At 42.1% G+C, this 27,922-nt stretch overlaps 1 protein-coding gene and 1 long non-coding RNA gene across 13 annotated transcripts; both read right to left on the reverse strand.

Moving 5' to 3' along the window:
- Nucleotides 1–1,768: 1,768 nt before the first annotated feature.
- LOC140588848 (uncharacterized) lies at nucleotides 1,769–27,884 on the reverse strand. Of its 5 annotated transcripts, XR_011990052.1 has the most exons (7): nucleotides 27,870–27,884; nucleotides 27,030–27,058; nucleotides 26,475–26,733; nucleotides 26,152–26,256; nucleotides 24,923–25,015; nucleotides 24,359–24,689; nucleotides 1,769–1,953 (listed from the first exon to the last, which is right to left on the reverse strand). It is a non-coding gene; the product is annotated as an uncharacterized lncRNA (long non-coding RNA). The 5 variants fall into 5 exon arrangements; XR_011990049.1 differs by lacking the exon at nucleotides 1,769–1,953 and having other exon boundaries at nucleotides 23,287–24,689; nucleotides 26,475–26,664; XR_011990048.1 differs by lacking the exon at nucleotides 1,769–1,953 and having other exon boundaries at nucleotides 23,287–24,689.
- On the reverse strand, nucleotides 9,944–20,223 carry LOC111842349 (cystatin-like protein). 8 transcript variants are annotated; one of them, XR_011990047.1, is made up of 8 exons: nucleotides 20,089–20,205; nucleotides 19,120–19,155; nucleotides 18,758–19,025; nucleotides 18,350–18,454; nucleotides 16,442–16,534; nucleotides 16,189–16,254; nucleotides 10,926–13,589; nucleotides 9,944–10,129 (listed from the first exon to the last, which is right to left on the reverse strand). XR_011990047.1 is itself a non-coding variant. In XM_023808844.2 (8 exons), the coding sequence occupies exons 3-8, from the start codon at nucleotides 18,935–18,937 to the stop codon at nucleotides 10,126–10,128; spliced, it is 507 nt and encodes a 168-aa protein (XP_023664612.1). In that variant the 5' UTR covers nucleotides 18,938–19,025; nucleotides 19,120–19,155; nucleotides 20,089–20,219; the 3' UTR covers nucleotides 9,944–10,125. The 8 variants fall into 8 exon arrangements, 7 of the variants coding, with proteins under 7 accessions (XP_023664612.1, XP_072567412.1, XP_072567413.1 ...); XM_023808844.2 differs by having other exon boundaries at nucleotides 13,531–13,589; nucleotides 20,089–20,219; XM_072711311.1 differs by having other exon boundaries at nucleotides 9,944–12,302; nucleotides 12,339–13,589.
- Nucleotides 27,885–27,922: the final 38 nt, after the last annotated feature.

Here is a 27,922-nt window from a genome sequence, read left to right on the forward strand (position 1 = left end):
TGCTGAATAAAAACAGAAACTTTGTGACTGATGAAAGGAAGAAAGACAAATATATGAAATATATGGTATGTGTTATATAAATAATGCAGTGTTTTTGACATAGCATTTATTACAGTATGAAAACTATGAAATATAAATTCTGCCTTATCCTGTGATAAAAATGGGAAAAAATACAGGAGAAAACTATAAAATATAGAATACAAATTATTTGTTATTTAGCCAATTAAAACTAAGATTGGGGGAAAAAAAAAGCATTATGATATTATTACATTTGACATCTATGTCCCCTAACTTCTGATTCTGAACTGACATGAAATAACTTGGCCTAACATTACTACACATAACATTGCCTTTAAATCTGGGATGAGGAAGCCCCAGACACACATTAGCATACAGAAAATAACCCATAGCACCACCCAGTCCCTCGAACCTTCCAAGACCCCTGAGAATCCATGTCCCTGCATCCAGCTCCCGGGGACCCAGAAGAACCATATTACCCATGCCCCAGTTTTTGCCCCATTACCCTGTACCACCTTTGTTTCTCTCTGGTCTATGTCCTCTGTGGTCCGCACTAGTGTCTCTGTCCCTGTCCTTGTGTTCCTTCCATCTGTCTGCCCTGTTTCTGTCCCATGGTGCTTCCAGTCTCCTTTCCCTGCAGTCCCTAGTCTTGTCTTTGTCTTCTTCCCGGCCCCAGTACTGTTCTGTCTCGTCTTGTCAGGTGTGTGCCATGCTCTCTGGTTGTCATTGGTCTTGTTCTATTCTGTTCCCCTTGTGACACTCTGTGTCTGGTCCAGTGGTTGGTTTTGTCCTTCTGGAGTTCCATCTTGTATTGTCTGGTCTGTCCACCATGGATATTTTCAGCCCTTGTCTGGTCCTGGGTCACGTCATTCTTCAGCCCTCATGTGTGCTCCCTCAGTCCCCCTCCTCTGGTCTTTCATGCTGCCTCTCATTCTGCTCCCTTTTTGGTCTCCCATATAAAAGTACTTCCCAGTCCTGTGTTCTCCTGACATTAATGTTATCTCCCCTGTGTTCTGTGTTTCCCCTTTGCCCTTCATTATTGTTTTGGATCCCCCACAATCCTGTTTGTTTCTGTTCAATCCTTAGTTAATAAAACCCTATTTTATTCATTTCAATTCCTGCTCCCATGTCACTCCTCTTGCTCGACCTGACAATGAGGATGTAATCACAAATACCAAACATTATATCACTGCTGACTTGATAAAATTTTCATGTGAGTCATCAGGATAAGAGATTAGTAAAAAGTAGTATGTAGGAGTTCTAGTTTTTATTGGTTACACTGGCTTTCAATATTAAATTTAAAATAATGAGCACATACTATAATTAAGATCCTATTGTGCTTAAGCACAGACACACCCTGTACTTAATGCAAGGCGAGTCCTGACAATACAATTTGCTGGGGGTGGATCTATCATGTCCTGTAGTGGTTCAAAAAGGAACAGTGTTGTATTTTTCTATAAGGGAGGATCCCTTAACGTACAAGATGAGTGGCAGCTCTGCGCAGATCAGAACTTCTTTCCACTTCAGTTGTATAGGCTGAGTAATGTTTCAAGCCAGCCAGACTGAAAAATTATTGAAAATGATTTGTGGTATATCTGAGTATGTGTGCTGATTTTGTTCCATGTAAAGCTGATAATGTAATAAGGCGAACCAAAGAACTCGTATAAACAGCATAAAATCAAGTTGGCGGTGCCATCTGACCGTCATTTCAAAAGAATGTAAATCAGTAGGCTATACAGCTAATACAATGAAGGAGAATAATGGATTCATTTTATTTTTATGTTAGTAATTGTATCTTATTAACGTGTGTCATTATTTCGAGAGAAGTAGCAGAAATTAGAAAGTTTACCACATTGGTGAAAAAAAACTCGGTCTTGTGCATCGCTCTACAATTCCGAGACATAAGACCGGACTCGAGCACAGCGCTGATATTACCTCAACTATCCGCCAGAGGGACCTTAATAAAGCACTGCATTTTTACTGAAAGGACACTGCAACAATTATTATGTTGGCAAAAGTCTAAATAACATGTCATTGTAAATGGTGTTAAGTAGTTCATTAGGTTAATTGAAATTGCATCGGAAAAATGTAAATGTTGTATTAAATCCTGATTCAGCAATATAATAAAGCAAAGCATTTTCCCTCCTAGTTTCCTCCTCTTGGGACACTGCAGGACCATCAGCTATCAGTAACAGCCTAGACAGTCGATTTCAGCTTTTTAAGCCAGAATTCTGGAATATCCTCCAATAATACTTCAGCACATATTCAGTCGTTTGTCCTTAAGTGCAAAATGGGGATCAAAAGTTAAGCACTTACACATTGTTACACATTGATTGTAGTCATATATTCACATTAAATATAAATTTATCATCATTAATTCACTGAGAAAATTTCACATGTACGAGCACACTCAATATTTTGAGCACACTTCTCACAGTTAGCTGATCTTGTTACATTTCCATAATGCTAAGACTCTCAAATCTAATTTACACTTACTTCATCCACTCTCTTTTGTGGTGCACAATCAATTGATGGATCCGTAAGATCATTACCAGACCGTTTGATGCAAACTCTACAGTTAATAAGTGGCTGCAAAAACAGACATACACACAAAAACAATATTGAAAGAGTTGTATGCAATAAATACAATGAGAGAATGTGTAGTAAAGATATATCTAAAGATTTAAGGCAAAGCTGCTGGACTGCAGGGTTTAATCAAACAAAACAATTTTAGGGGAAAGAGCTTCCAAGCAGGGACACCATAAGGCGATATCATACAAAGCAAGTACAATTAAAAGTATTAACAACAAATCCCATTTAACTGAACACTGCTCTGTATTAAAATACTGCCCTCCGATCAAGCTAGTGACCCTGATTACACTGCTGTACTACGGAGCGTGTTTACTGGATTAGCCAGGTTTCTAGAGGCTCACCAAGTTTTAGGTACTACGAATTGTAGTTCACTATTTAATCTAGATAAATTTAAATGGTAATTTGTACTGCACACCTAACCTGCTCTGATCAGGTTTAATTGCTGGCTTTCTGATTAAAAAAAGAGTTAAGTCCTGCCCTTTCACCACAAAACACCACACCGCCATTTAATGCTGATTTCAGTAATCAGAGTTGGTTAACCCGGCTCTTTTGAGTTAACTCTGGGTATGTAAAACCCACTTTGTAGTACAGCCCGCAGGTCTTTAAATAAGGCCAGCTAGGGTTCATAGCACGAGGCATACACTACAGGTCAGCCCTCAGATGATTAGCATTTGTTTTTGCCTGGTAATCCAACCATTAAACCTGTAAGCCTATTAAAATTTCAGAATAAGGTGAAGAAACTGGCTGTTTGAGGCCACCTCTTTGTTTGTTTGTTGATTTGTTGCTGGCTAACTTTCCCCTGCAGGGTATCGAAAAAGTTAACATGAACCAAAATTAATTTGCTAACTGACATGTCCAGTGCTCACAGTACAGTGACTCTTTACTTACCCTGTTGGTCGTGAAAGTACAATCAGCCCGATGGTCTGTTGCAGTTGACTTTGAACATGTTGTTGCTTTCAAGAGAACCTCAAACTCAGTATAGTCATCGCTGATCTAAATCACATAAACGTTATATACAAAATTGCCTACAATATTTAATTGTTTTAAAGTTAATATAACAAACAATAATCAGCAAAAAATTCAAACTTTCACAGGCATGAATGCAGCAGATTCAGAGGGAAACTGAGAAAGTAAAATTGAACAGAGCTGAGATATAAAACCACCACTTTCATTGTTAAGTGACATTAAGCATCATATGCATTGAAATGAAAACATCAAAAATCAATGTGATACTCATTAGTTCAGCTTGCAGATGATGAAAGTATCAAACTTTTATAAATATTTTCTCAGCAGTTACCTTTGGAAGGCCCTGGATGGCATAGAAATTCATGTGCTGACGGGTATTTTGATGAGCATTTTTGACTGCGAGTTTAATGGCCTCCTTGATGTGATCAGGGAGACTGTGGTAGCCTTGCTGGACCTCTGTGGAGATAAGCAAAGCCCCACAAGCCAGCACCAGAACCAGCAGATGGGTCATCTTCCTCTCAGAACTGGGGGGAGAAATAGAACTGAGGACACTGGTCTGTGGTCCCCTTATCCAGCACGTCCAGGGGCGTCTCCTTCACACTAAACAAGCAGATCTTTGAACGATGCTACAGTCTTGGATGAGAAAAATATTGATAAATTATATGTTTGGGTAGTAGATAGAACCCTGGGGCCGAATTCTACCATCAGGTACTTTTAGTTATGCACATTTGAGAAAGGTTATGCATCTTTCCCCGTTGGCAGCTTGGTCACACCCAGTGATGAACTTGAAAAAGAAGACAAAGTGTAAGATGTTTAATTAATTCTTCATGTAGAAAAGGGGGTTACACCCTCAACGATTTTAGCAACAAAGAAGACATAGAACATAGACATTAATTTACCGTGTAACTCAAGTTACTTGAATCGAAACCTTTAATTTGAAAATGAAAAAATAAAGAATCCATATACTTTTTGGGATTCTGTATTTTTTTTTTTACTGTTGATTCAAAACAGTCTCGTGTTCTGTGGAACAAATGCATTAGTCATATGTACCCAACAGCAGGTGCTACCAAAAAGGTACCAGATACATGCAAAGGAAGAGTAAAATTGCTTGACCCTAATGAGCCCTGAAAGTTATTATTGCGATGAATACAAAACACGATCCTGTAAACAAGCGAAGATTCCTTAGCAATAGATACCTGTAATATTAGTAAAATATTAATATTAGTAACATGTACTGGATATTTACACAGACACAGACATTTCCTTATTTATGACTTTTTAATTCTTAATTTTATTTTAATTCATCTAATCTTCCAATGCTGACAGACTTGTTTTCCTGTTTATCATAATGTAACATTTCCTTGTAATGTTCACCCTGTTTTAACATACACACAAATAAATTTGTCGGCGGCACAGAAACAGTAGTATATGCGGAAGATTGACTGGCCATTAATAGACAAGCAGCCTCCCGGTTTGGAAGGGGTACCTGAAGAGAAGCCACCATGTTCTAAGTGCCGTTGTCTGGGACGGGTGATGTTTTCGTACAGGCTACAAGCCGCCACGTTGGGTCCATTTGGCTGTGTAACGCGGCTAAGGAGGCTTATGTAACCACTGTTATTCCCCATGCGTATTTTATTGCATTCTGGTCACTCTGACCGGGAGGCCTGTTAAGCCTGTGAGCGGTTCAGGGTTTCCCCCCTGAATTGCTTAGTAAAATTGTTTGTCTTGTACGTAATACGGATAGGTGAAGGATACTAAGCTGTAAGACCACCTCCATGTATATTGTTTGTGATTTAGTATGGTGTTTTATTTATATTTTCTTTAGTTTGTTTCTCTTTCTATGGGTGGGGATTCTGATGCCAGGGTTGACCTCAGAGGGGACTGTGTTGTGGCGTGGGTGTGCAGTGCTCAGGCCTTTGGGATCGTTTGCAGTGCCGTGGATTTTTGTGTGTGCAACAACTCCATTAATAGTCAGCTAGGCTGGTGTAGGCCTGGTTATTCCTACCTCTGGGGGGGTAGTCCTGGTCACTGACCTTCTCGACCTTGTTTGAATTGTGTATTGCTACCTGTATGGGGGTGGATGGGTTGTTTCTTTTCCTTTTTTTATTGATTTGGGGTTTCATTTCGATTTAATTGTATTCTTGAGTTGTATTGGTGTATTCTATGTGGGCGTAAGCCTCTGTTTTGATTTAATTTATTAAAGTGAGTTATATTTTGTGCACAGTCTCCATTTCATTGTTCATTTGGTGAGCACACCTGTGTTGAGGCATTTTTAGTGTCCCCTCTCCCCCCTGGTTGGGGTTACATATACATAAAATTAGCTATGTCAAAAGTGTTGGGGTAGTTTGCGAATCCTATGAACTATTTACAAGGTAATAAAACTGTTAGATACATGTACATTGGTGTGAATGTGTGTGCAGACTAGTCTCGAACTGAAAATCTCACGCCACCCAGCTGACCAAAGTTGGCAACACTGAATCTGAAGAAATAAGGGGCACCGAGCGGGGGGCGATGTAATTTCCCTGGTGCCTGGGACACGGGAGTTTTCCAATCAGATGATCACCCAAGATCCTGGACAGGTATATTGTATGGAGGGTATTTTGTAACAATATTCGATAAATCAGTGTTGCCAACTTTGGTCAGTTGGCTGGCGTGAGATTTTCAATAAGATTCCCACCTCATTGGCTTGAGGGTTATGTCCACAAACTCTTGTAAGACATTCCACCTCTTTCCAGAGGATGAGAATGTTGTGTCTTAGTAGTGTGCCAAAGAATGTCAAACACACTTTATTTAAAGAGGCTGCATCACACAGCAGAAGATTAAGACTGTGGCTACTAGGGCATTAACAGAAAAGCCGATTTGTCGACGTGTCGACGTCAGAAGCAGAAGTTGACAACCGCTGAGAGAAGTCGACAAGTCGTGTCTTTTTCCTCTCTCTGGGCGTGCTTGTGTAGGCAATGCAATCTCTGCCTCTGATTGGCTTATGCTGACATGCGTTCCTTGACTTAACCAATTAACCAAGTCACTTCATAAAAAGGGTGGTAACGTTGGCGCGTGGAGGGGACTTTAAACACTAGACCGCAACAAGATGAGAGACATAGCAGCAGTAGGTGACAGACACACATCACATGTTATGGAAATACTTAATTCTAGACCACACAAACAGTACAGTGACCTGCACAATCTGCAAGTCAGCGTTGAAGTACAATAAAAGTACTAGCGTTATGTACGCTATGAGAAATATGAGGGCAACTCAGAATAGAATTACTTTGCTGTGAAATAAAAAAATTATGGAAGGAAAATCACCTGATTTATTAATTTTTTTAGAGGCTACCTGCTGGTGAGTTTAGAATTCTATTTAATTTTTATTGCAAGTTGAAGTTGTTTTCTTAGCGTGTTTTGCTATTGTGAAGGCTTGAATTTTCAGTTATTTTATAAAGCATGTTAGGGTTAGGGTTGCATGTTAAGGGTTGCATGTTAAGCATGCAAGCCTGTGTGTTTTCATTCTTCTGTTAATGTGTTACAGTAAAATCCCGTTATAGTGGACTCGCTTATAACGGAATATCGTCTATAACGGACAAGGTCCGCTGATCCCGGCCGTGTACCTTTAATAACAACATCGGATATAGCGGACTCGCATATAATGGAATTTCGCTTATAACGGACAAACAATGTGGTCCCCAGGGCCGCTTTTAGCTGTAGTTTTGTTCGGCTATAACGGACATGCAGGCTCCGCCTACAAGGTGCGTGGTGTGCAGGTGTTCTGTCGAGTTGAGCTACTTTGTCGAGTTAGGCTACCGCAGTGCTAATCAATAGCCCTAACCATAACCCGTACCCTAACCCTAACTCCCCCAAAAACCCTAACCCTAACCCAAACCCCTAAAACCTAACCCTAACCCCCAAACGGTGGAACTGCACATGCGCAAAAAGGCTCAATAGTACGTCTCGATAGGTAGCTCAACTCGTCAGAACACCTGGTGATATCCAGCGCAGATACATTCTGTGTGCCTTGGCTGTCGCAGCTTAAGCTGTTCCCACTTTCTGTTGTGCACTTAAATTTACCAGAAAATTCAAGGTATTAGCCTATGTTTTGTTTTTTTAATTGTCATGTTGACATGTTGCTCATTGTTGGACACCTGTGTTCCTCCGCTGCGCCTGTGTGATGACGTCATCAAACAACTTGTCGACTCGACTTCGACTTTATTGACGGATAAGTCGATCTGGAAAAATCTGAAGTCGTTAATGCCCTAGTTACTACAACAGGGGATGAACAGAGCCTCTGGATATTTCTGCTGTACTTGGGCTTGCACACCCTTGTGCCCTCCCCTCATATTGGTGCCACTGTCATAACTTTGGCCCATACAGTTAGCTAGATCCAACCCCAGACTGTGCAGAGCAGCAGACAGATGTCAGTGAGGCCTTTCCCAGTGCTGTTCTTCACAACAGTGAAACCCACAAAGGACTCATGTATTGTTGCTTTTTTGTTTTCGTCTGTCTGCACATAATGAATAATAATTGAGGCCTGTTCTTGTTTGGAAATGTCAGGTGTACAATCCAATTCCACTGCAAAGTATTTGGAGGCTTTTACCTGAATGCAGATTTTGCCAAGTACACATTGAGCAATAAAAATCCTTGCCTATAGCCTGTGTGCAACAGCAAGAAATCGCTCTGCAATTTCAGCTTGCTAACCCAAGCCAGCCAGCAGCAGCACTATCTCGCCTAGTTTTCTGTGAAGATCAGAGCCTGATCCCTGATGCCGGGCACAAGCTTGCACATAAGTGACATTTGTTTCCATCACAGTTCATAGCTGTTCCTGTCTTTCACCCACATCAGCATTTTTTGCCGTATCCCCTCACACTCCTTCTCCTTTTCTTTTTTCTCTTTCTGCCTTGAGCACCAAATAACTTGTTTGCTCTCTCCATCCTGCCGCAAATAGGTGCCCCACCACGTCAATTAGCAACAGGCTACTACCACTCTGGCTACTACTAAATAGACGCTCAGCAGCGCCCCCCCCTCCTCCCTCCACTGGTGTGAACAAGCACTGAGGACAGTAAAGGAGAGGGTGCCCGTTGCAGCAACATCGCTGGTATTTAGAGCATAGTCATGAGTTAAAAGCACAGGAACAGTTTTAAAACACAGATTTCAGTGATATTTTTTTTGTCCCTCCCTCGTTTTGGCGCCCCCCTGGCAGTACGCCCATATACCACATACCCCATTTTTGCACTACTGCATCTCCGTATTTGCCTTTAAATATCCTACTTATTCAAATTACTCACTTGGCACTTTTCTCCAAACTCTTATTTTGTTTTATTCATACCATATTATCCAAACATTAATATTTTGTAAAATAACTTAGAACTCATTTGATCTTCCTGAAAAACTCACTCCTTTTCCATTTCATTTGAAAGCAGTGCTTTTCTCATGTATTCAAACAAATTGTTCTTCAGTAGCCTCGTACAGCCTAGGCTACACTGCCACCAGGCGGTGTTGGGGTGAGAACAAATAGCTTAACAGAACAAAAACACTTACAACTAACATCGCATCCAGAGGGTACCCCTGCCTTGTGCCCAGTTTCCAGGCCTCGCCATGATTTTGACCAAGGAAAGCAGCTGGAAGATGGATGGATGGGTGAACCAAGATGCAGATAAAGTAAAGAATATGAACTATACAATTAATAAAACACAGTTATAAAATTTTTAGGGTATTTTTGATGTTTTTTTCCCTCTGCTGAGTTACATTATTTTGGGGTTCCATTTTTTCAGAATCTCTTAAATACAGTATTCAAAATGAGTAACTTATGAATGACAAGGTTTTGATGTGCAACTTGAGAAAGAGTATAAGAAAAAAACAAAGCCACAAACTTGTGGAGCTGTAATGAAGCATGATTTATTCCAGTAATGGTGAACTTAGAACACAGTGGAGGAAATGACAGTGCACTTTGGGTTTGGTTTGTTTGAATACATTTTGCACCACGTTAAATTACTTGTTGCACTATTTACTTACTAATGACCCACCTGTTTGTACTGAATATTGTATCAGTAATTAGATTCACAGTGTGCCCTGAATCACTACCACTTGTTAACTTCTGATTTATGACACTGTGCTGGAGTTGAGAAGGCACTGCATGTGTCAGTGGCTGTGAATGAGTGAAGTTTCTTAAGCCTGGATACGATTCGCTTAGTGAGGATCACATGACAATGTGATGAACATCATGATGCAGCGAATGAAGATCACTGATGGTATGATGACATGGTGCACATGGCTAGCAAGGAATTAGGGGCATAGTGCATTGGAAGGTAAGCATGGTGTGTGAGGATCCGGATGGGGGACTAATTACTGAGATATTAACATAAGAACAGACAAGACATCATGGAAGGTTCTTTTATGTTATTTTGGTGATCAGGTACAGGTCACTGTGGGGGCTCACCCCCACCCTCTACAGCTTAAGCCACAGGATTCTTCTGTTCAGACTCTGCTTAAATCACGACCAGCTCATATTCACATTGACTTGATGTGCAGCTCATTCTGTCAAGTTCACTTCCACCTTATTCAGCTGCTCAAAGAAAAGCAGAAAGAGTGAAAAGGTTAGGTTGGGACAGCACCAATCACTGGTTCAGCCGTTGACTATGTGGTGAATTGGCGATTAGTGATTAATGACTTGCCTCAAGCCATTTTACAGAGCTCTGTTACCGTGCTGTCTTATTCTGTCAGGACGGCTGGTTATTCATTTACATCAGATGTCATTACAATAATGAGGGCATTCTCCTATTCTTGTTAAGACATCTATGTCATTTTTAATACCCTTGGGTAATTATATCCAAGATTATTATGGTACTTACTAGGGATGTAACGATAACCGTAATATCGCAATATCGCGATAAAATATTTCAACACCACTGTCGGACTGTTACGATATCAACCACGATATCACATGGTTATTTTGCTTGTATAAGCTCCATCTAAAAAAATACATACTACATTAACGAATGCTTTGTGGTCTAATGGCCGTGTGTAACCCACATGACTATAGGTCAGTAAATCCATTACAAAATACTATTTCATCAATAATTTATAAATTGGTCAAATAGAAACAAAAGCACATTTACAGTATATTAAAAAAACTACGGAGCCCCTCTGTGTCACGCCCCGCTCCGTCCGCTCCCGATGTGTGCCACGCCCACCTCGTTACCTCGTGTGATTCCCTGATTGTCTCTTACCTGTGATTCGTTACCCTTAGCCTGTGTCTTGTATTTAGTCCGTGTCTAAGTCAGTGTACCCCAGATCTGTCATTGTTGTATTGTCCGTCGATGTCCGTACTTGTCCGTCCGCCTCCAAATAAACCCCGTTACCTGAACTCCTGGCTGCCACGCGCCTGATTTCTGGTTCGCCGGATCCCGAAGCTGACAGAATGACAGATCTCTGTAACAACACGACGCGGGAGACCAAGCACCACCGGCTCGGTCTCCTGCAAGACTTCGTGTATTGGCAATCCCAGCCCGAGGTCCTGGAGGATCCGGTAGCCCTGGAGCTGGCCACCCGGGGCGCGAACCTCCTCGCGGAGGAACGCCCGCCCGGACAAGACTACCCGCTGACGAGGGCACGGAAATGCCTTCGTCGCCTGCAGCGCCGGCTCACCGAGAGAAGGGAGAAGCTGCAGGAAGAAACGCCATCGCTCTTCCTGGGAGCCTGCTCTCTTCTCCCCGCCTGGGATGACACCGCCGCCGCCTGCCTAGCCAGCTTCCACGGCGAGCAGCCGCCTCCGTTGGAGGCTTATTTTTATCGGCCGGAGCGTCTGGGGCACGGCGGCATTCGTGCCGTAAGAGACGGCATTCCCCGGGTGCCCAAAGCCCGTAAAGGGAAGACGCCTACGCGCTCGGCATCCCTCCTGCTAGCTCCGGACCTGCATGCTCCGGTTCTGCCCGCGGCTGCGCTGCCTGCTGCCGCCGCCGATCTGCCCGCGGCTGCGCTGCCTGCTGCCGCCGCCGATCTGCCCGCGGCTGCGCTGCCTGCTGCTGATGCCGCCGCTCTGCCCGCGGCACCGCCCGCTGCTGATGCCGCCGCTCTGCCCGCGGCACCGCCCGCTGCAGCTGCCGCCGCCTTGCCAGCGGCATCGCCTGATCTGCCTGCAGCATCGCCTGACCCGCCGGTCCAGCCTGACCCGCCTGTCCTGCTTGTCCTGCCTGCTGCAGCTGCCGCCGCTCTGCCCGCGGCACCGCCTGCTGCAGCTTCCGCCGCTTTGCCAGCGGACCCGCCTGTCCTGCCTGACCCGCTTGCCCTGCTTGTCCTGCCTGCTGCAGCTGCCGCCGCTCTGCCCGCGGCACCGCCTGCTGCAGCTTCCGCCGCTATGCCAGCGGCACCACCTGACCCGCCTGTTCTGCCTGCAGTCCCTGCAGCTGCCACCACTCTGGCTGCGGCACCCGCCGCGGTGCCCCCTGCTGGCCGGAAGCCCGAGGCGCCTGCCCAGGCGGCCCCTGCAGGTCGCACGCCTGCAGCTGCCTCCGTTCTACCTGAGGTGCACGCCGCGGTTGCGCCCCCTGTTGGCCACGTGCTGGTGGTGCCTGCTGCGGCGCCCCCTGTTGGCCACGTGCTGGTGGTGCCTGCTGCAGCGCCCCCTGTTGGCCACGTGCTGGTGGTGCCAGCAGCTGCGTCTGAGGTCCCGGTGCCGCCTCCGCCTGCACCCACGCCCACCGAGGCGCCCCCTGCTGGACACATGCCCGCGGCCCTGCCTGAGGCCGCTTCTCCCGAACTGCCCGCGGCCCTGCCTGAGGCCGCCTCTCCCGAACTGCCCGCGGCCCTGCCTGAGGCCGCCTCTCCCGAACTGCCCGCGGCCCTGCCTGAGGCCGCTTCCCCAGTCCTGCCCGCAGCTCTGGCTGCCCCGTCTGCGGCCATGCCCGCGGCTCTGGCTGCCCCGCCTGAGGCCCTGACTCCCTCGCCATTACCCCGGCAAGGCCGATGCCCCCCAGGACCCCGACTCTCCGTCTCCAGCAAGGGACGGGGACATAGGCGTAGGACCCGGGTCCCGCCCTCCCTGCCCCCTGGCTCGCCCATTCGGCCCCTGGCTGTAGCTCGGTGGCTGCCTGCGGGTCCTCCGGCTCGGGGTCGGCGGTCGCCGCCGGGTCCCCCCCTGGATCCTCGGTGCCGGTCCTCGGTCCCTCCTCCGGCTCCATGTCGGTCGCCTCCGGGCCCCCCTGCTCCGGCTGGGCGTCGGACGGCGCCTTCTCCGGCTCCGGCTGCGCCTCCGCCTGCCGCGGCTTCCCCCTTCTGCCTGCCTGCACCGGTGTTCCCTCCTGCTCCCTCCGTGTCCCCTCCGTCACTCCCTCGTCCCGTTCCCTTGGCCCCTGGGTGGTCCCCTCCTGCTCCCTTCTCCCTCTCCCCTGCGGCCCCTCCGGTCGCTGCCCGTCGCCCACCTGGGTTCCTTCGGGCTCCCCTTGTTCCTCCTCCCTTTCTGCCTCCTGTCTCTGCTCCTCAGCCCTCTGTGTCTCCTTCGTTCACTCCTGGCCCCTTCGTGTCGCCTGTGGGTGTTCCCTCCGTGTCGCCCTTTTCTGTCTGCCTGTCCGCCTTCCCTGTCTTGTGTCGTGTCTTGTCCTTCTTCTCGTCCCTGTTCTTGTTCTGCGTCTCCGTTCTGTTCCCTGTTTTTGGTTGACGTTCTGCTTTGTTTTCCACGTCCTGTGTTCCCCGGTTTCGTCCTGTCCGTCGCCTCCTCTCGGGCGCGCCCGGTGTGCGCGCCTTTGGGGGGGGGTTATGTCACGCCCCGCTCCGTCCGCTCCCGATGTGTGCCACGCCCACCTCGTTACCTCGTGTGATTCCCTGATTGTCTCTTACCTGTGATTCGTTACCCTTAGCCTGTGTCTTGTATTTAGTCCGTGTCTAAGTCAGTGTACCCCAGATCTGTCATTGTTGTATTGTCCGTCGATGTCCGTACTTGTCCGTCCGCCTCCAAATAAACCCCGTTACCTGAACTCCTGGCTGCCACGCGCCTGATTTCTGGTTCGCCGGATCCCGAAGCTGACACTCTGGTGACATAAAAAATATATATTGCATGGCCATGAGATAATTAAGTGTTGACCACATCTTACTTAAAGCGTGGGAACGAGTTAGATTTGTATGCACTTCTCCATAACGCCTTTAGGAAGTTAACATGTGTCTTCTCACAATTATATGTTATCAATTTAAAAATTATAGTTTCTTTATAAAATTATACTTATTTTTATCCACTCTCAAAGTTGTCCATGTGTTTCCAGGCATTCGGAAATCTCGTGGCCACACGTTGTTAATTCGTGACCACCACTTAATTATCTCGTGGCCACGCCTTATTATAAATGACGACTGTATGCAGATTGTGAGGTGATGTCACAAAGTAACGTGGAGAGCACGGGTTGGTTTTTGCAGAAGCGGTTGAGGCTGGCTGCAGTGAGTGCTGCCATAGGATTTAGAATACGATAAAAAGAAAACTTGCTAAATTTGATTTTACAGCTTATGCGGTGTAAAAAATTTTTTGAATTAACTAAAGGAAAATGGAAGAAATGTTTTAAACCACGATAAATTGTTTTTTTTTCTGCGTTACATTGACACTTCCGAAAATTTGGAACGGATATTCCTGCATGTTCTTCGCCGAACAGGGACCCACTGAACGGAGTTCATTGCATGGTGGCCGGCTAGACTCATGGAGCAACAGTGAAGGATGAGTAGAGGGAACTGAATGGCATACGATGTGATTCTGTTTCTTCCCTCTATACGTGTTGAATTTTGAGATGTGTGGGGAGAGGTTACTGATTTAAAGGAAAGATAAATAGGTGCTAAAGATACTGGATAGAGAATTTAAATAAGAACTTAGCTGATTATAAATAGATATATAATTATTTTATACGATCTGTGCACAGTCAAAAATTAGCAAAACTGAACTAGGATATAACTAGATTTAGACTTAAGATTAACTAGGAATAACTGATTTAACCACTGGACTCAGAACCCAAAACAAACAATATTTAAATCCATACTTTATAAAGAGGTAGCTTTACTTTTTTCCATTTAAATGTAAATATATTCACGATTCTTCATGTTCTACAATTAATATTTACTAAAGGTTGCTGTTCTAAACTTTGAGGTGCCATTATCTTTTCCCCCACCACTCCCATCGAACCTAGAACTGGCCAATAGTACAGTACTACTAAGGCTACGTTCACACTGCAGGACAAATGTGGCCCAAATCCAATTTTTTTAGTCATATGTGACTCAGATCGCATTTTGAACAGCATGAACAGCACAAGTCACATGGAATCCGATTTTTTTCAATTCCAATTAGGGCCACTTCAGTATGTGGTCGTAAATCGGATACAGGTCTCATATTTTGCAATGCGACCTCAGTCTGAACAGCAAAATCAGAATTCATGCGAGTTTTACGTTACTCTTGATTGACGTTCGTCACAATTCTGCGCAGGTGGAAGTCACCATATGTCTCCGTCAGAGTGCTAAACATGGAGGAGAGCACAGAAGCTGGCCAGTGGAGGGACAGTGAGGTGCTGGATTTAAAAACTATAATAATCAATAATAGATACTTTATTGATTCCCATGGGGAGATGTCTTTATGCCTCCCTCAACTTGCTCTTTGTAGAGCAAGTTGTCTGTGAAGGGCAGCCACCTGTTTGGGTGCCCAAGGGGCTGGGGGTTAAGGGCCTTGCTCAAGGACCTGCAGATGTGCTGAAGCTGGGTTTGAAGCTGTGACCTTTTGATTACAAGCACACAGGCTTAGCCCACTGAGCCACACGCTGCTCCCCTATTTGGGGAGATAAATCTGTTCAGGCAAAACTGGAAGACTCATATTGTAACCGGGCAGTTTTCGAATCAATAAAGTGACGTCTTTGTTTTTGCGCGTGCATGTCATTGAGTCTTTGTTGTTTTGTGCGCACGTGGTACAGTTCAGTATAGTGAACCGTTCACATTGAAATCTGATATTGCCCACATTAAAAAGAGTAATGTGAACAGGCAAACAAAAAATCAGATCGGAGCAAGAAATCAGAATTGAGCATTAAGCCCTGCAGTGTGAACGTAGCCTAAGTGGACCCAAAACAGGTTCATAAGTGTTACACATGCACTGTTTTCATGCATTATTTAGTGTTAGAATGTATGGCCGTGGCCTATATTTCACGCGGTAAAAACGGACCTGGCGGGAAAATGGCAGAAAACACTACTTCGGAATTGCAGATTGTGTTTTGATTAAAAGATCCAGCTGCTGCAGTAATAATTAATATTTTATAAAGGAACTACTGACTGCTTGTTTTTATTTTATAATTACATGCATTGTTCAGTCATTCATTGCAAAGGACAAGTACTGCCAAGTTCTGGCAAAGGCTTAAGGTCATAGCTGGATATTTCACTAATAAAGAAAAGCAGATGCACTTTATGTTAAAAGGAAGAACTAATATGATATAAATAAACATGGTGATTATTAATTATTAAGAGTTTTTTTCTTTATAAATTTCATAAATGAACCTTTTATCGCGATATTATCGTACCGTAAGTTTTTGGTATCGTTATATCCCTAGTACTTACAGAAAAGTCACAAGCTAAGACTGTGGAAATAGAAGGATTATCCCTTAAAAATTAATAGCTCACCGTATGTATATTAGTCCCTCCAGGCAGATAAACACGACAGTGCTTCTTTCTGTAATTCTGATGGGCCTACAGAAACAACATGCACAGAGAATATGGGATTAATTATATCATCATGAATATCTGCATATTCATCAGTACTCGGGACAAATATACACTGCAGAGGCTGACGCACACATGAGCACATTCACAATGTGTAAAAAACTGAAACACTTTAATGTGCAGTATTATTCAGGAACAAGAAAACTCTAGTTACCTGATCAACCAGCTCATTTGTCTTGCAGTCAACAAATGGTTCATTGAAGGTAACGTCAGTGAACTTGCTGCAGACTACACAGTTAATGTATGGCTGTCAAAACAGATCAATCACATAAAGATTTTTAAGGATGTGTAAACATTGAACACTGTTTAGTATTTTTGGAAATAAGTGCTAGTGATTAAGGGATGAAACAAGGATAATCTAGCACAGGGATTCTCAAGCGAGCGGTCTGTAAGTGGGTCATGTAACAGTGGGAAGGAAACGTGGTTCGGTTTGTGATGCGCTGCCGCACTAACGTGAACCAAATTACCAATTCTCAGGTCGGCGAAATTTAGCGATGAGATAGGTCTGGGCGATATGAATGGCATATCGACTTATCATCATATAAAATTTGAATGAGAATTAAAATGAGAAACTTTAATAAACTGTCAATAAGGAGCAACATTTGGTTACACACATAAGCCTACCACATCACAGAAAGTAAAGCAATTCAAGCCAATCAACCTACGCACGGCAAGGCTGGCGGAATTAGCAAAGCACGCATGTTATTGTCTTGGTAACATGGATGAAATAAACGCTCCGTCTGAAGAAGCTTCAATTGTCAGTGAAGAAGGCAACAGGTCAGCAGCCACAACAGCTTTTATTTTGTGGATTAACAAGGTAAAAAGACATGTGTTGCAGCAGCCATTTTTGTAGTTTAAGATCATACAGGCAACAGTTGATTTTTTTATGGTTAAATTAGATTTCAGCTTCTTGTCCATTCATGCTCCCACTTTTTTGAATGTTATAAATGTATTTAGGGGCAATGCTAAGGGAATCTGAAGCAAAACTGGTGGCTCGAAATACAAACAAAATGTCAATTATGTGGGAAAAACATAGCATATAAAAATATATATTATGTATATAAATACAGTGGACCCTGGAGTTACGACCAGCCTGACATACGAACAACTTGGGTTACGACCAAAATTTTAGTTTTGACTTATGAACAAAGTCTTGAGTTACGACCCAAATGCAGATCGAGGTCAAAAACGTGTATCCGCTTGTGCGGTTGTAAACAAAGAGCCGTGATGCCCGAGAGGCATTCGTTAGCGTCAGTCTAAGCCCAGATACGCGTGTTTGTGGACGTAATTTCGGTCAGTGCAGTGCTTTATATAATTAATTTTGCTAACCGCTATCAAAATGGCCCCAAAAAAGTTAGAAAAGAAGCTAAGCAAAGAAGAGAAGGTAAAGAAAGCAATCACAATAGAAAAGAAGGATATTGTGCAGAAATATGAGAGTGGGGTTCGTGTGACCGATCTCGCTAATATGTAAAGCATGTCGAAATCTTCCATTCCACCTTCCATTTCATCCTCCCCCTCCTCCCTTCCTGCAAGCCAAAGATGTCAACTTGAGTGGTGAGTACAGTATGAAATTGTTGTTTCTGGTAGGTTAGGCACATTTTATGACTTTTTGGTGAGTACACTAGGAAATATATTGGTGTTTCTGGTAAATTACGCACATTATACAGCCCTTTTTTATTATGAAAAGGTTAGGTAATGGGTACTTTGGGAGGTTCGGAATGCATTATGGGTATTTCCATTATTTCTTATGGGAAAACTAGTCTTGACTTACGATTAACTTGAGTTACAATCAGCCATCGCGAATGAATTCAGTTTGTAAGTCAAGGGTCCACTGTATATGGGTGGGCCACATGGTTAGAAAGGTTGAGAAACATTGATCTTGCAGGAAGTTAAATGGAAGAAGAGAGTCAAAGGCAAATTTGATTCACAGAAGAAGAAAAATTAATATACTACTGACAAAATAAATCAGAAAACCTTAACCGGTTAAAGGTGACTAATTTAGATATGTACGTTAGTTTATTATGCGACCGCCGATCTCACCCACTAGTCCAGGTTGACTGACCTTGCTGTTGTCAAATGGACATTCATCCCGATGGGCTACCACATTGGATTTTGCACAGGTTGTAGGTTTTAAAAAAATCCTCAGGGTAATGAAGTCTGTTACAACCTAAACAACACAATGTGAAGTGTTATGTTTATTGTGCACATAACATGCACAAATACACATCTGTATTCCCATCCCTGTTCAACTGTGGTTCCTCTGCTTAGGACGGCTCTAACCAGGAAGATGCATAAGGCGAAACAGTGAACTACAACGATCACAATTTATCCAGAATCTGTATTCATCTGCATATACAGTATAGCCATACGAACATTGGTAAAACAGAGAAAATTACCTGCAAACTGTTAATCAGCACAATCACAAAACCATCACAGGCTGAAAAGTAATTCACTTTTACTTCATTCTTACCTTTTTATTTAATGGAACAGAAAAAAAATTCATATGGTAATTGCTGTTTTCATTAGCAGCTATAATTGCCAGTCTGACACCACTCTTGACTAAATCGGACAGCGTGTGGTAGTCTTCCTGGGCCTCTGTGGAGATAAGCAGAGCTCCACAAGCCAGCACCAGAACCAGCAGGCGGGTCATCTTCCTCTCAGCGCTGGAGGAGAAGCAGGACTGTGGACACTGGTCTGTGGTCCCCTTATTCAGCACGTCCAGGGGCGTCTCCTTCACACTAAACAAACAGACCTCTGAATGATACTACAGTCCTGGATAAGAAAAATGTTTAATCAAATATAAATAATTAGTCGGGCCAGTATGTTACGCACATTTGAGAATGGCTATGCGTCTTTCCCCTTCGGCAGCTTGGTCACACCCAGTGATGAACCCGTAAAAGAAGGCGCAGTGTAAGACGTCTAATTAATTCTTCATGTAGAAAAGGGGGTTACGCCCTCAATGATTTTAGCAACAAGGAGGACATAGAACATAGACATTAATTTACCGTGTAACTCAAATTACTTGAATCGAAACATTTATTTTTGTTTTACTGTTTATTCAAAACAATCTGTTTGTGTTCTGTAGAACAAATGCGTTAGTTATATGTACCCAACAGCGGGTGCTACCAAAAAGGCACCAGATACATGCAAAACAAGAGTAAAATTGCTTGACCATAATGAGCCCTGAAGCTTATTACGACGAATACAAGACAACAAGCGAATACGCCTTATCAATAGAAACCGGTAGTATTAGTAAAATGTTAATATTAGTAACATGTAGGCCTACTGCAAAGTTACACATTCACACACATTCTCTTATTTATGACTTTTTAATTCTTAATTTTATTTTATTTCATCTTATCCTCCAATGTTGACAGACTTGTTTTCCTGTTTATCGTAATGTAACATTTTACTGGTATATGTTAACACGTACAGTGTTATATAACATAGGTCTACATTTGACAAATTAATTGAAATTTGAACTTGAAACATGGAAATTTAGGATGCGTTGTTGATAAAAGAATGACAATCAGCTGCAAAATCGGCGTTAACCGCCTGCTACTCGGGGCCCGGAAGGTGCGAACGCGTAGCCCAAATAAAACTTAACAGAAACCGGATTCATTTTACTATCGCCACCCCCTGCTCCGCGTTGCCGCATTATTTTCCTTGTAGAAGTAGCTCACACTGTAAAAATGTTGGATATCCCTGCGCTGTTACAGCACAGGCTTATTATTCCAAATCACATCATACCGACTGTCAGTGAAACGCACACATCTACACCATCAAGCGTAAAATGGTTACCAGTTAGGGAATTCTCCTGGTCCAGTAGGTTCACCTGTCTTTGTGTAAATGTCGAGTTGCGCGGAAAAAATTAATTATAGGCTGAGGCTGGAATTGCGTAGAATAAATGCAATATGGGCAGAGCCCGGAAATTTGACACCGAAACTCAGGATTCGGCCGTATGAATTTATAGGGTTGCCACTCCGAATCCGCAGGGTTGCCAACCTTAACACTTTACTTACAGCAAATATATATTATTCCATTATAAACATAAAATTAGCTACATCAAAAATCTTGGGGTAGTTTGCAAATCCTACAAACTATTTACAAGGTAATAAAACTGTTACATAGAGGTAAACGTGTGTGCAGACTAGCCTCGAACTGAAAATCTCACGCCAGCCATCTGACCGAAGTTGGCGACAATGAATCTGAAGATAGGCTATAAGGGGCGCCGAGCGGGGGGCGATGTAATTTCCCTGGTGCGTGGGACACGGGAGTTTTCCAATCAGATGATCGCTCGAGAACCCGAACAAGTATATTGTATGGAGGGTATTTTGTAACAATATTCAATAAATCAATCTTGGCAACTTTGATCAGTTGGCTGGCGTGAGATTTTCAATTCGAGATAAGTCTGTACACGCAGTTACATATATGTAACAGTTTTATTACCTTGTACATAATCTGCATAGTTTGCAAACTACCCCAGTACTTTTGACTTAGCTAATTTTAGGTTTATAATTGAATAATAACATAGATTTGCCGTAAGATTTCTTGCGTGAGCGTAAGAGTCTGAAAGCGTGAGTATCACGCCCTGAAAATCATTTGGGCGGGGGGTGGAGATGTTTTTGTCCCCGGGCCCGAGGAGGACACAAGGCGTGGGAGCTCGCGTGCACGAAAACTGTCCCCACCCCGTCCCCGCGTTCACCTACACACCAAATATCCTACTTATTAAAATAACTTACTTGGCACTTTACTCCAAACTCTTATTTTGTGTTATTCAGACCATGTTATCCAAACATTAAAATTTGAAAAATAACTGAAAAACTTCGAGAACAGTGCTTTTCTCGTGTATTCAAACAAATTGTTCTTCAGTAGCCTCGTACAGCCTAGGCTACACTGCCATCAGGCGGTGTTGGGGTGAGAACAAATAATTCAACAGAACAAAATGACTTTTAATTGACATAGCAGATATAATTATATGCATATACGAGCAATTTCACTGCTATAACCGCGGTATTACCATATCCGCAGTATTAAGGTTTTCCTATTTCCCTGCAGCCCTCTAATGATGTAATGATGTCGTCCACTTGATTTTTTTTATATGCCACTCAATCACAATTATATTCTACAACTATAAACACTTCAAGTTAAAATTTATACAAGTTAAATTAATGATAACAGGTACAGAAACTAACAGCAGTAGTAACCTACATCATGATAAATATGACAACAGTTACTGTGGCAGTCAACCTAGCATTATAAATACTAGCGTTGTGTTAAGTACAAATGTAAATTAGTGTGGTCTGGCATATTATGCAATGAAATGAGAACGGTAATATACAAGGCAATTAAAACGATATTAAATGCTTTTAATTGAATGACAAATTCATAATTCTATTTCCCAAATATGATGTATTACCTTTCTGTACAAATACGTAAACAGGAAAATCTGACAATGAAATACACAGCTGACTAATGTGTTAATTATAAGTTCAAAACATTCAGATTTATTATAGTTACTAATATGATCATTAAACATTTTCGAAAAATGTATAATCTACTGTAATTACAAGTACAGCCTTGTGCTCTGTGAAGGACCCGGGTCCCATCCAGAGGGTACCCCTGCCTCGTGCCCAGTTTCCAGGCCTCGCCATGACTCTGACCAAGGTAAGCAACTGGAAGATGGATGGATGGATGGGTGAACTAAGATGCCGATAAAGAAAACAATATGAACTATACAATTAATAAAACACACATGGGCGTAAATCCCGGGGGGGACGGAGGGGACATGTCCCCCCCTATCCGAGGGTTGTCCCCCCAAAAAAAATTATTAAAAAAATAATAATCGCACTATCTATTGTGAAAAATATATGTATGTATACCTACAATAATTCGTTCTGTAAGTAGAAAAAAAAACAAACGCAAAAAATTTATTTAGAAACAGTTCCCCCTCCCCTTACTCACAGTGGTTTAGCCAACTGCCTGCTTTCCCAGTCCATCTCACCTACTCTACACACACGAATCAGGTGTGTGGCTGCGGCTCAATTAATATTGAACTGCAGTAAGTAGGGTATTTTATTCACTTTAAATTAAGCGATTCTCTTTAATGTAGTTGATGCAGACTCATTCATAAATTAGTTGCGGCAAAAATGCTGATTACCGATGTAATTTTCCATGAATCTGCTATATTAGCGATTAAAATATTACTTATCTAGTTAGTGTTAGCTTGTTTACAATAGCTTGTTGCATAGTGCACTGCAACTAACACGCCAAAACCGTTTCCCGTGCATTGTTTTATTTGTGACGACTTGGCATAATGTTAACTTAACATTAACGGCCACAATTAGCATATTGTTTAGCTGTACATTTAGTAAATGAACACTGTGCTACGTCCGAACTGACCCCACTGTATTTTTTGTATAATCAATTTCTATTATGTATTTAAACAGTCGTTTAAATTTTATTGTATGTTGATGGCTTTACTGTAAACAACATAACAAATAATGCAATAAATAGTTTTGAAGAAAAATCTGCTTTGTCATTGAACCTGAGAAAAACTTTGAAAATAACCATAATGACGCAGTCTCCATGCTACAATAATAATGATAGAAGCATAGTTTTTCATTGTGGGGACATATCTTTATAAGTACAATTTGATTGTATTATTTGTGTCCCCTTCAAAAATTGCTCATGAGAAATTTTATATTTATTGTCCCCCCTACTGTTAAATGAAATTTACGCCCATGAAAACACAGTTATAAAATTTTAGGGTATTTGGGTATTTTTGATGTTTTGTTTTCCCTTTGATGAGTTACATTAAAATTTTGAGGTTCCATTTTTCCAGAATGAGGTGCACGGTTCAGGTACATTTGGTTTTAAAACAGGATTTTTTTGCAGAGTAATCTCTTAAATACAGTATTCAGAATTAGTAACTTATGAATGAAAAGGTTTTGATATGCAGCTTGAGAAAGAGTATGAGAAAAAAACGAAGCCACAAACTTGTGGAGCTGTAGTGAAGCGCGATTTATTCCAGTAATGGTGGACACAGAACACAGGGGAGGACAGGACAGTGCACTTTGGGTTTGCTTTGTTTGAATACAGTTTGCGCCACCTTACATTACTTGTTGCATTGTTTACTAACTAATGACCCTCTTGTTTCTGTCCCTTGAGTTACTATACCACCTGTTAACTTCTGATTTATGTCATTTTTAGGGAGTTGCGGAAGCAGCAGATGTGAGTGATCACACCGCCTTACCTCATTTATTGCACTGTTTATTTACCACATACACTGAAAATAATCCTTCTATTGAGCACATTTCTGTGAACATAAAAAAAATTGTATAAAAGTAGGCCTACTTCCCAGTCCTGTGTTCTCCTGACATTAATGTTATCTCCCCTGTGTGCTGTTTCCCCTTTGCCCTTCCTTATTGTTTTGGATCCCCCACAATCCTGTTTGTGTCTGTTCAATCCTTAGTTAATAAAACCCCATTTTGTTCATTTCAATTCCTTCTCCCGCGTCTTTCCTGTTGCTCGACATGAAAAAAATTGCTGGGGGTGGATCGATCGTGTCCTGTAGTGGTTCAGAAAGGATCAGTATTTTATTTTTCTATACGGGAGGATCCCTTAATATAAAACATGAGTGGCAGCTCCGCGCAGAACAGAACTTCTTTCCCCTCCAGTTGCATAGGCTGAGTAATGTTTCAAGCCAGCCAGACTGAAAAATTATTGAAAATGATTTGCGGTATATCTGAGTATGTCTGCTGCTTAACATTCTATAAGTGAAACTTGATCCATGTAAAGCTGATAATGTAATAAAGCGAACAAAAAAAACCGGCATAAAACCAATTTGGCAACGCGCCCTGTGACCGTGATTTCAAAAGAATGTAAATCAGTATACAGCTAATACAATGAAGGAGAATAATGGATTCATTTCATTTTCATTTTAGTAAGTGTATTTTATTAATGTGTGTCATTATTTCGAGAGAAGTAGTAGAAATTAGAAAGTTTACCACTTTGGTAAAAAAAAAAACTCTACACCCAAGACCGGACTCGAGCACAGTGCTGATATTACCTCAACTATCCGCCAGAGGGACCTTAAGCACTGCATTTTTTACTGACAGGACACTGCAACAATTGTTATGTTGATAAAAGTATAAATGACATGTATTTGTAAATGGTGTTAATTAGTTCATCTGGTTAATTGGGATTGCATCGGGAAAAAATTAATATTGTATTAAATCCTGATTCAGCCAAATAATAAAGCAAAGCATTTTCCCTCATAGTTTCCTCCTCCTGGGACACTGCAGGACCATCAGCTATCAGTAACAGCCTGGACAGTCAATTTCAGCTTTCTAAGCCAGCACACTATCCATGCCTCTTCCACACATTGTCTGTCTTTTGTCCTAAAATGCAAAATGAGGATGAAAAGTTAAGCACTTTAATCAGACTGTGATATATAGATTGTAGTCATACATTCACAGTAAATAAAAAAATAATCATTATTAATACACTGATAAAATTTTACATGTACGAACACACTCAAGTTTGACACAATATTCTGAGCACACTTTTCACAGTTAAGTGATGTTGTTACATTTCCATAATGCAAAGTCTCTGAAATCTAATTTACACTTACTTCATCCACTCTCTTTTGTGGTGCACAGTCAATTGATTGATCCGTAAGATCATTACCAGACCATTTGCTGCAAACTCTGCAGTTAATAAATGGCTGCAAAGACGCACAGACACACAAAAACAGCATTTAAAGATTGGTGGGAAACAAATACAATGAAAGAATGTGTAGTAAAGATTTATCTAAAGATTTAAGGCAAAGCTGCTGGACTGTAGGGTTTAATCGAACAAAACAATTTTAGGGGAAAGAGCTTCCAAAGCAGGGACACCATAAGGCTATATCATACAAAGCAAGTACAACTAAAAGTATTAACAACAAATCCAATTTAACAGAACACTGCTCTGTATTAAAATACTGCCCTCCGATCAAGCTAGTGACCCTGATTACACTGCTGTACTACGGAGCGTGTTTACTGGATTAGCCAGGTTTCTAGAGGCTCACCGAGTTTTAGGTACTATGAATTGTAGTTCACTATTTAAACTAGATAAATTTAAATGGTAATTCACACTGCACACCTAACCTGCTCTGATCAGCTTTAATTGCTGGCTTTCAGATTAAAACAGGCGTTAAGTCCCGCCCTTTCACCACAAACGTAGCCTATATATGAGCCCCCTTTGACTGAATAGTAGGGATGGGTAATACCACTGATTTTCCTTTCGATCCGATACCAAGTAATATCAACTTTTTATCTTGATACTGATATTCGGTGCCCCTTTATGAGCCACCTATCAAAGGGCAGATGTCAGTCTGCATCACTAGTTTGCAATGCCAGAGTGGGCCCTTATATGTAAATGCACACAGACTATGATAATGAAACCCCATGTCAACTTACTGAGTTAATTACCACCATCATAGCACCATTTAATGCTGATTTCATCAATCAGAATTGGTTAACCTGGCCCTATAAAGTTAACTCTGGGTATGTAAAACCCGCTGTGTAGTACAGCCCACAGGTCTATAAATAAGGTCAGCAAGGGTTCATAGCTTGAGGCATACTCTTCAGGTCGCCCCTCAGATGATTAGCGTTTGCTTCTGCCTGATAATCCAGCGTTTTGCCTTTGCTCTACTAAAATTTGAGAATGACATGAAGGAACTGGATGTTTGAGGCCAGCTATTTATTTATTTGTTTGTTTGTTGCTGGCCAACTATTTCCTACAGGGCATCGAAAAATGAACCAAAATGAATGTGTTAATTGATGTCCACTGTTCACAGTCCAGTGACTCATTACTTACCCTGTTGGTCATAAACATGCAGTCATCCCGATGATCTGGTACAGCTGACTTTGCACAGTTTGTTGCTCTCAAGAGAATCTCGATATCAATATATTCACTGCTGATCTAAATCACATAAAAACATGTTATATACAAAATTGCCTACAACTGTTTTAATGAAAGTCTATATGAAATAACAATAATCAGCAAAGGATGCAAAACTGTCACAGACTAGGATGCAGCAGTTTCAGAAGGAAACAGAAGGAACAAATTAATGTCATACTTATTAATTCAGCTTACAGATGAAAGCTTCACACTTTTATAAACATTTTCTCAGTAGTTACCTTTGGAAGGCCCTGGATGGCATAGAAATTCATGTGCTGACTGGATCTTTCATGAGCATTTTTAACTGCGACTTTAATGGCCTCCTTGTAGAGATCAGGGAGACTGTAGTCTTGCTGGGCCTCTGTGGAGATAAGCAGAGCTCCACAAACCAGCACCAGAACCAGCAGGCGGGTCATCTTCCTCTCAGCACTGGGATGAGAAGCAGGAGTGAGGACACTGGTCTGTGGTCCCTTTATTCAGTACATCAAGAGGTGTGTCCTTCACACAAACAGACCTTTGAATGATACTACAGTCCTGGATGAGAAAAATGTTTAATCAAATATAATTAGTCAGGGTAGTAGATAGAGCCCAGGGGTCAAATTCTACCATCATTCTACCACCTCACTTATGCACATTTGAGAATGGCTATGCGTCTTTCCCCGTCACACCCAGTGATGAACCCGTAAAAGAAGGCGCAGTGTAAGATGTTTAATTAATTCTTCATGTAGAAAAGGGGGTTACGCCCTCAATGATTTTAGCAACAAGGAAGACATAGAACATAGAAATTAACTTACCGTGTGACTCAAATTACTTGAATCGAAACCTTTATTTTGAAAATGAAAAAATAAAGAATTCATGTATACATTTTGGGATTGTTTTTTTTTTTTACTGTTTATTCAAAACAATCTGTTAGTGTTCTGTAGAACAAATGCATTAGTTATATGTACCCAACAGAGGGTGCTACCAAAAAGGTACCAGATACATGCAAAAGAAGAGTAAAATTGCTTGACCATAATGAGCCCTGAAGCTTATTACGACGAATACAAGACACCATCCCGTAAACAAGCGAATATGCCTTAGCAATAGAAACCGGTAGTATTAGTAAAATGTTAATATTAGTAACATGTACTGGAAAGTTACACATTCACACACATTCTCTTATTTATGACTTTTTAATTCTTAATTTTATTTTATTTCATCTTATCCTCCAATGTTGACAGACTTGTTTTCCTGTTTATCGTAATGTAACATTTTACTGGTATGTTAACACAGTGTTAACATAGGTCTACATTTGACAAATTAATTGAAATTTGAACTTGAAACATGGAAATTTAGGATGCGTTGTTGATAAAAGAATGACAATCAGCTGCATAATCGGCGTCAACCGCCTGCTACTCGGGGCCCGGAAGGTGCGAACGCAGAGCCCAAATAAAACTTAACAGAAACCGGATTCATTCTACTGTCGCCACCCCCTGCTCCGCGTTGCCACATTATTTTCCTTGTAGAAGTAGCTCACACTGTAAAAATGTTGGATATCCCTGCGCTGTTACAGCACAGGCTTATTATTCCAAATCACATCATACCGACTGTCAGTGAAACGCACACATCTACACCATCAAGCGTTAAATGGTTACCAGTTAGGGAATTCTCCTGGTCCGGTAGGTTCACCTGTCTTTGTGTAAATGTC

This window comes from Paramormyrops kingsleyae, chromosome 4 (genome assembly GCF_048594095.1).
Source record: "Paramormyrops kingsleyae isolate MSU_618 chromosome 4, PKINGS_0.4, whole genome shotgun sequence".
NCBI classification, from domain to species: domain Eukaryota; kingdom Metazoa; phylum Chordata; class Actinopteri; order Osteoglossiformes; family Mormyridae; genus Paramormyrops; species Paramormyrops kingsleyae.

Bases quoted from the DNA above. Each gene is read 5' to 3' on its own strand.
- LOC111842349 (XM_072711308.1), bottom strand. From the start codon at position 12,743: ATGGAGCCGGAGGAGGGACCGAGGACCGGCACCGAGGATCCAGGGGGG.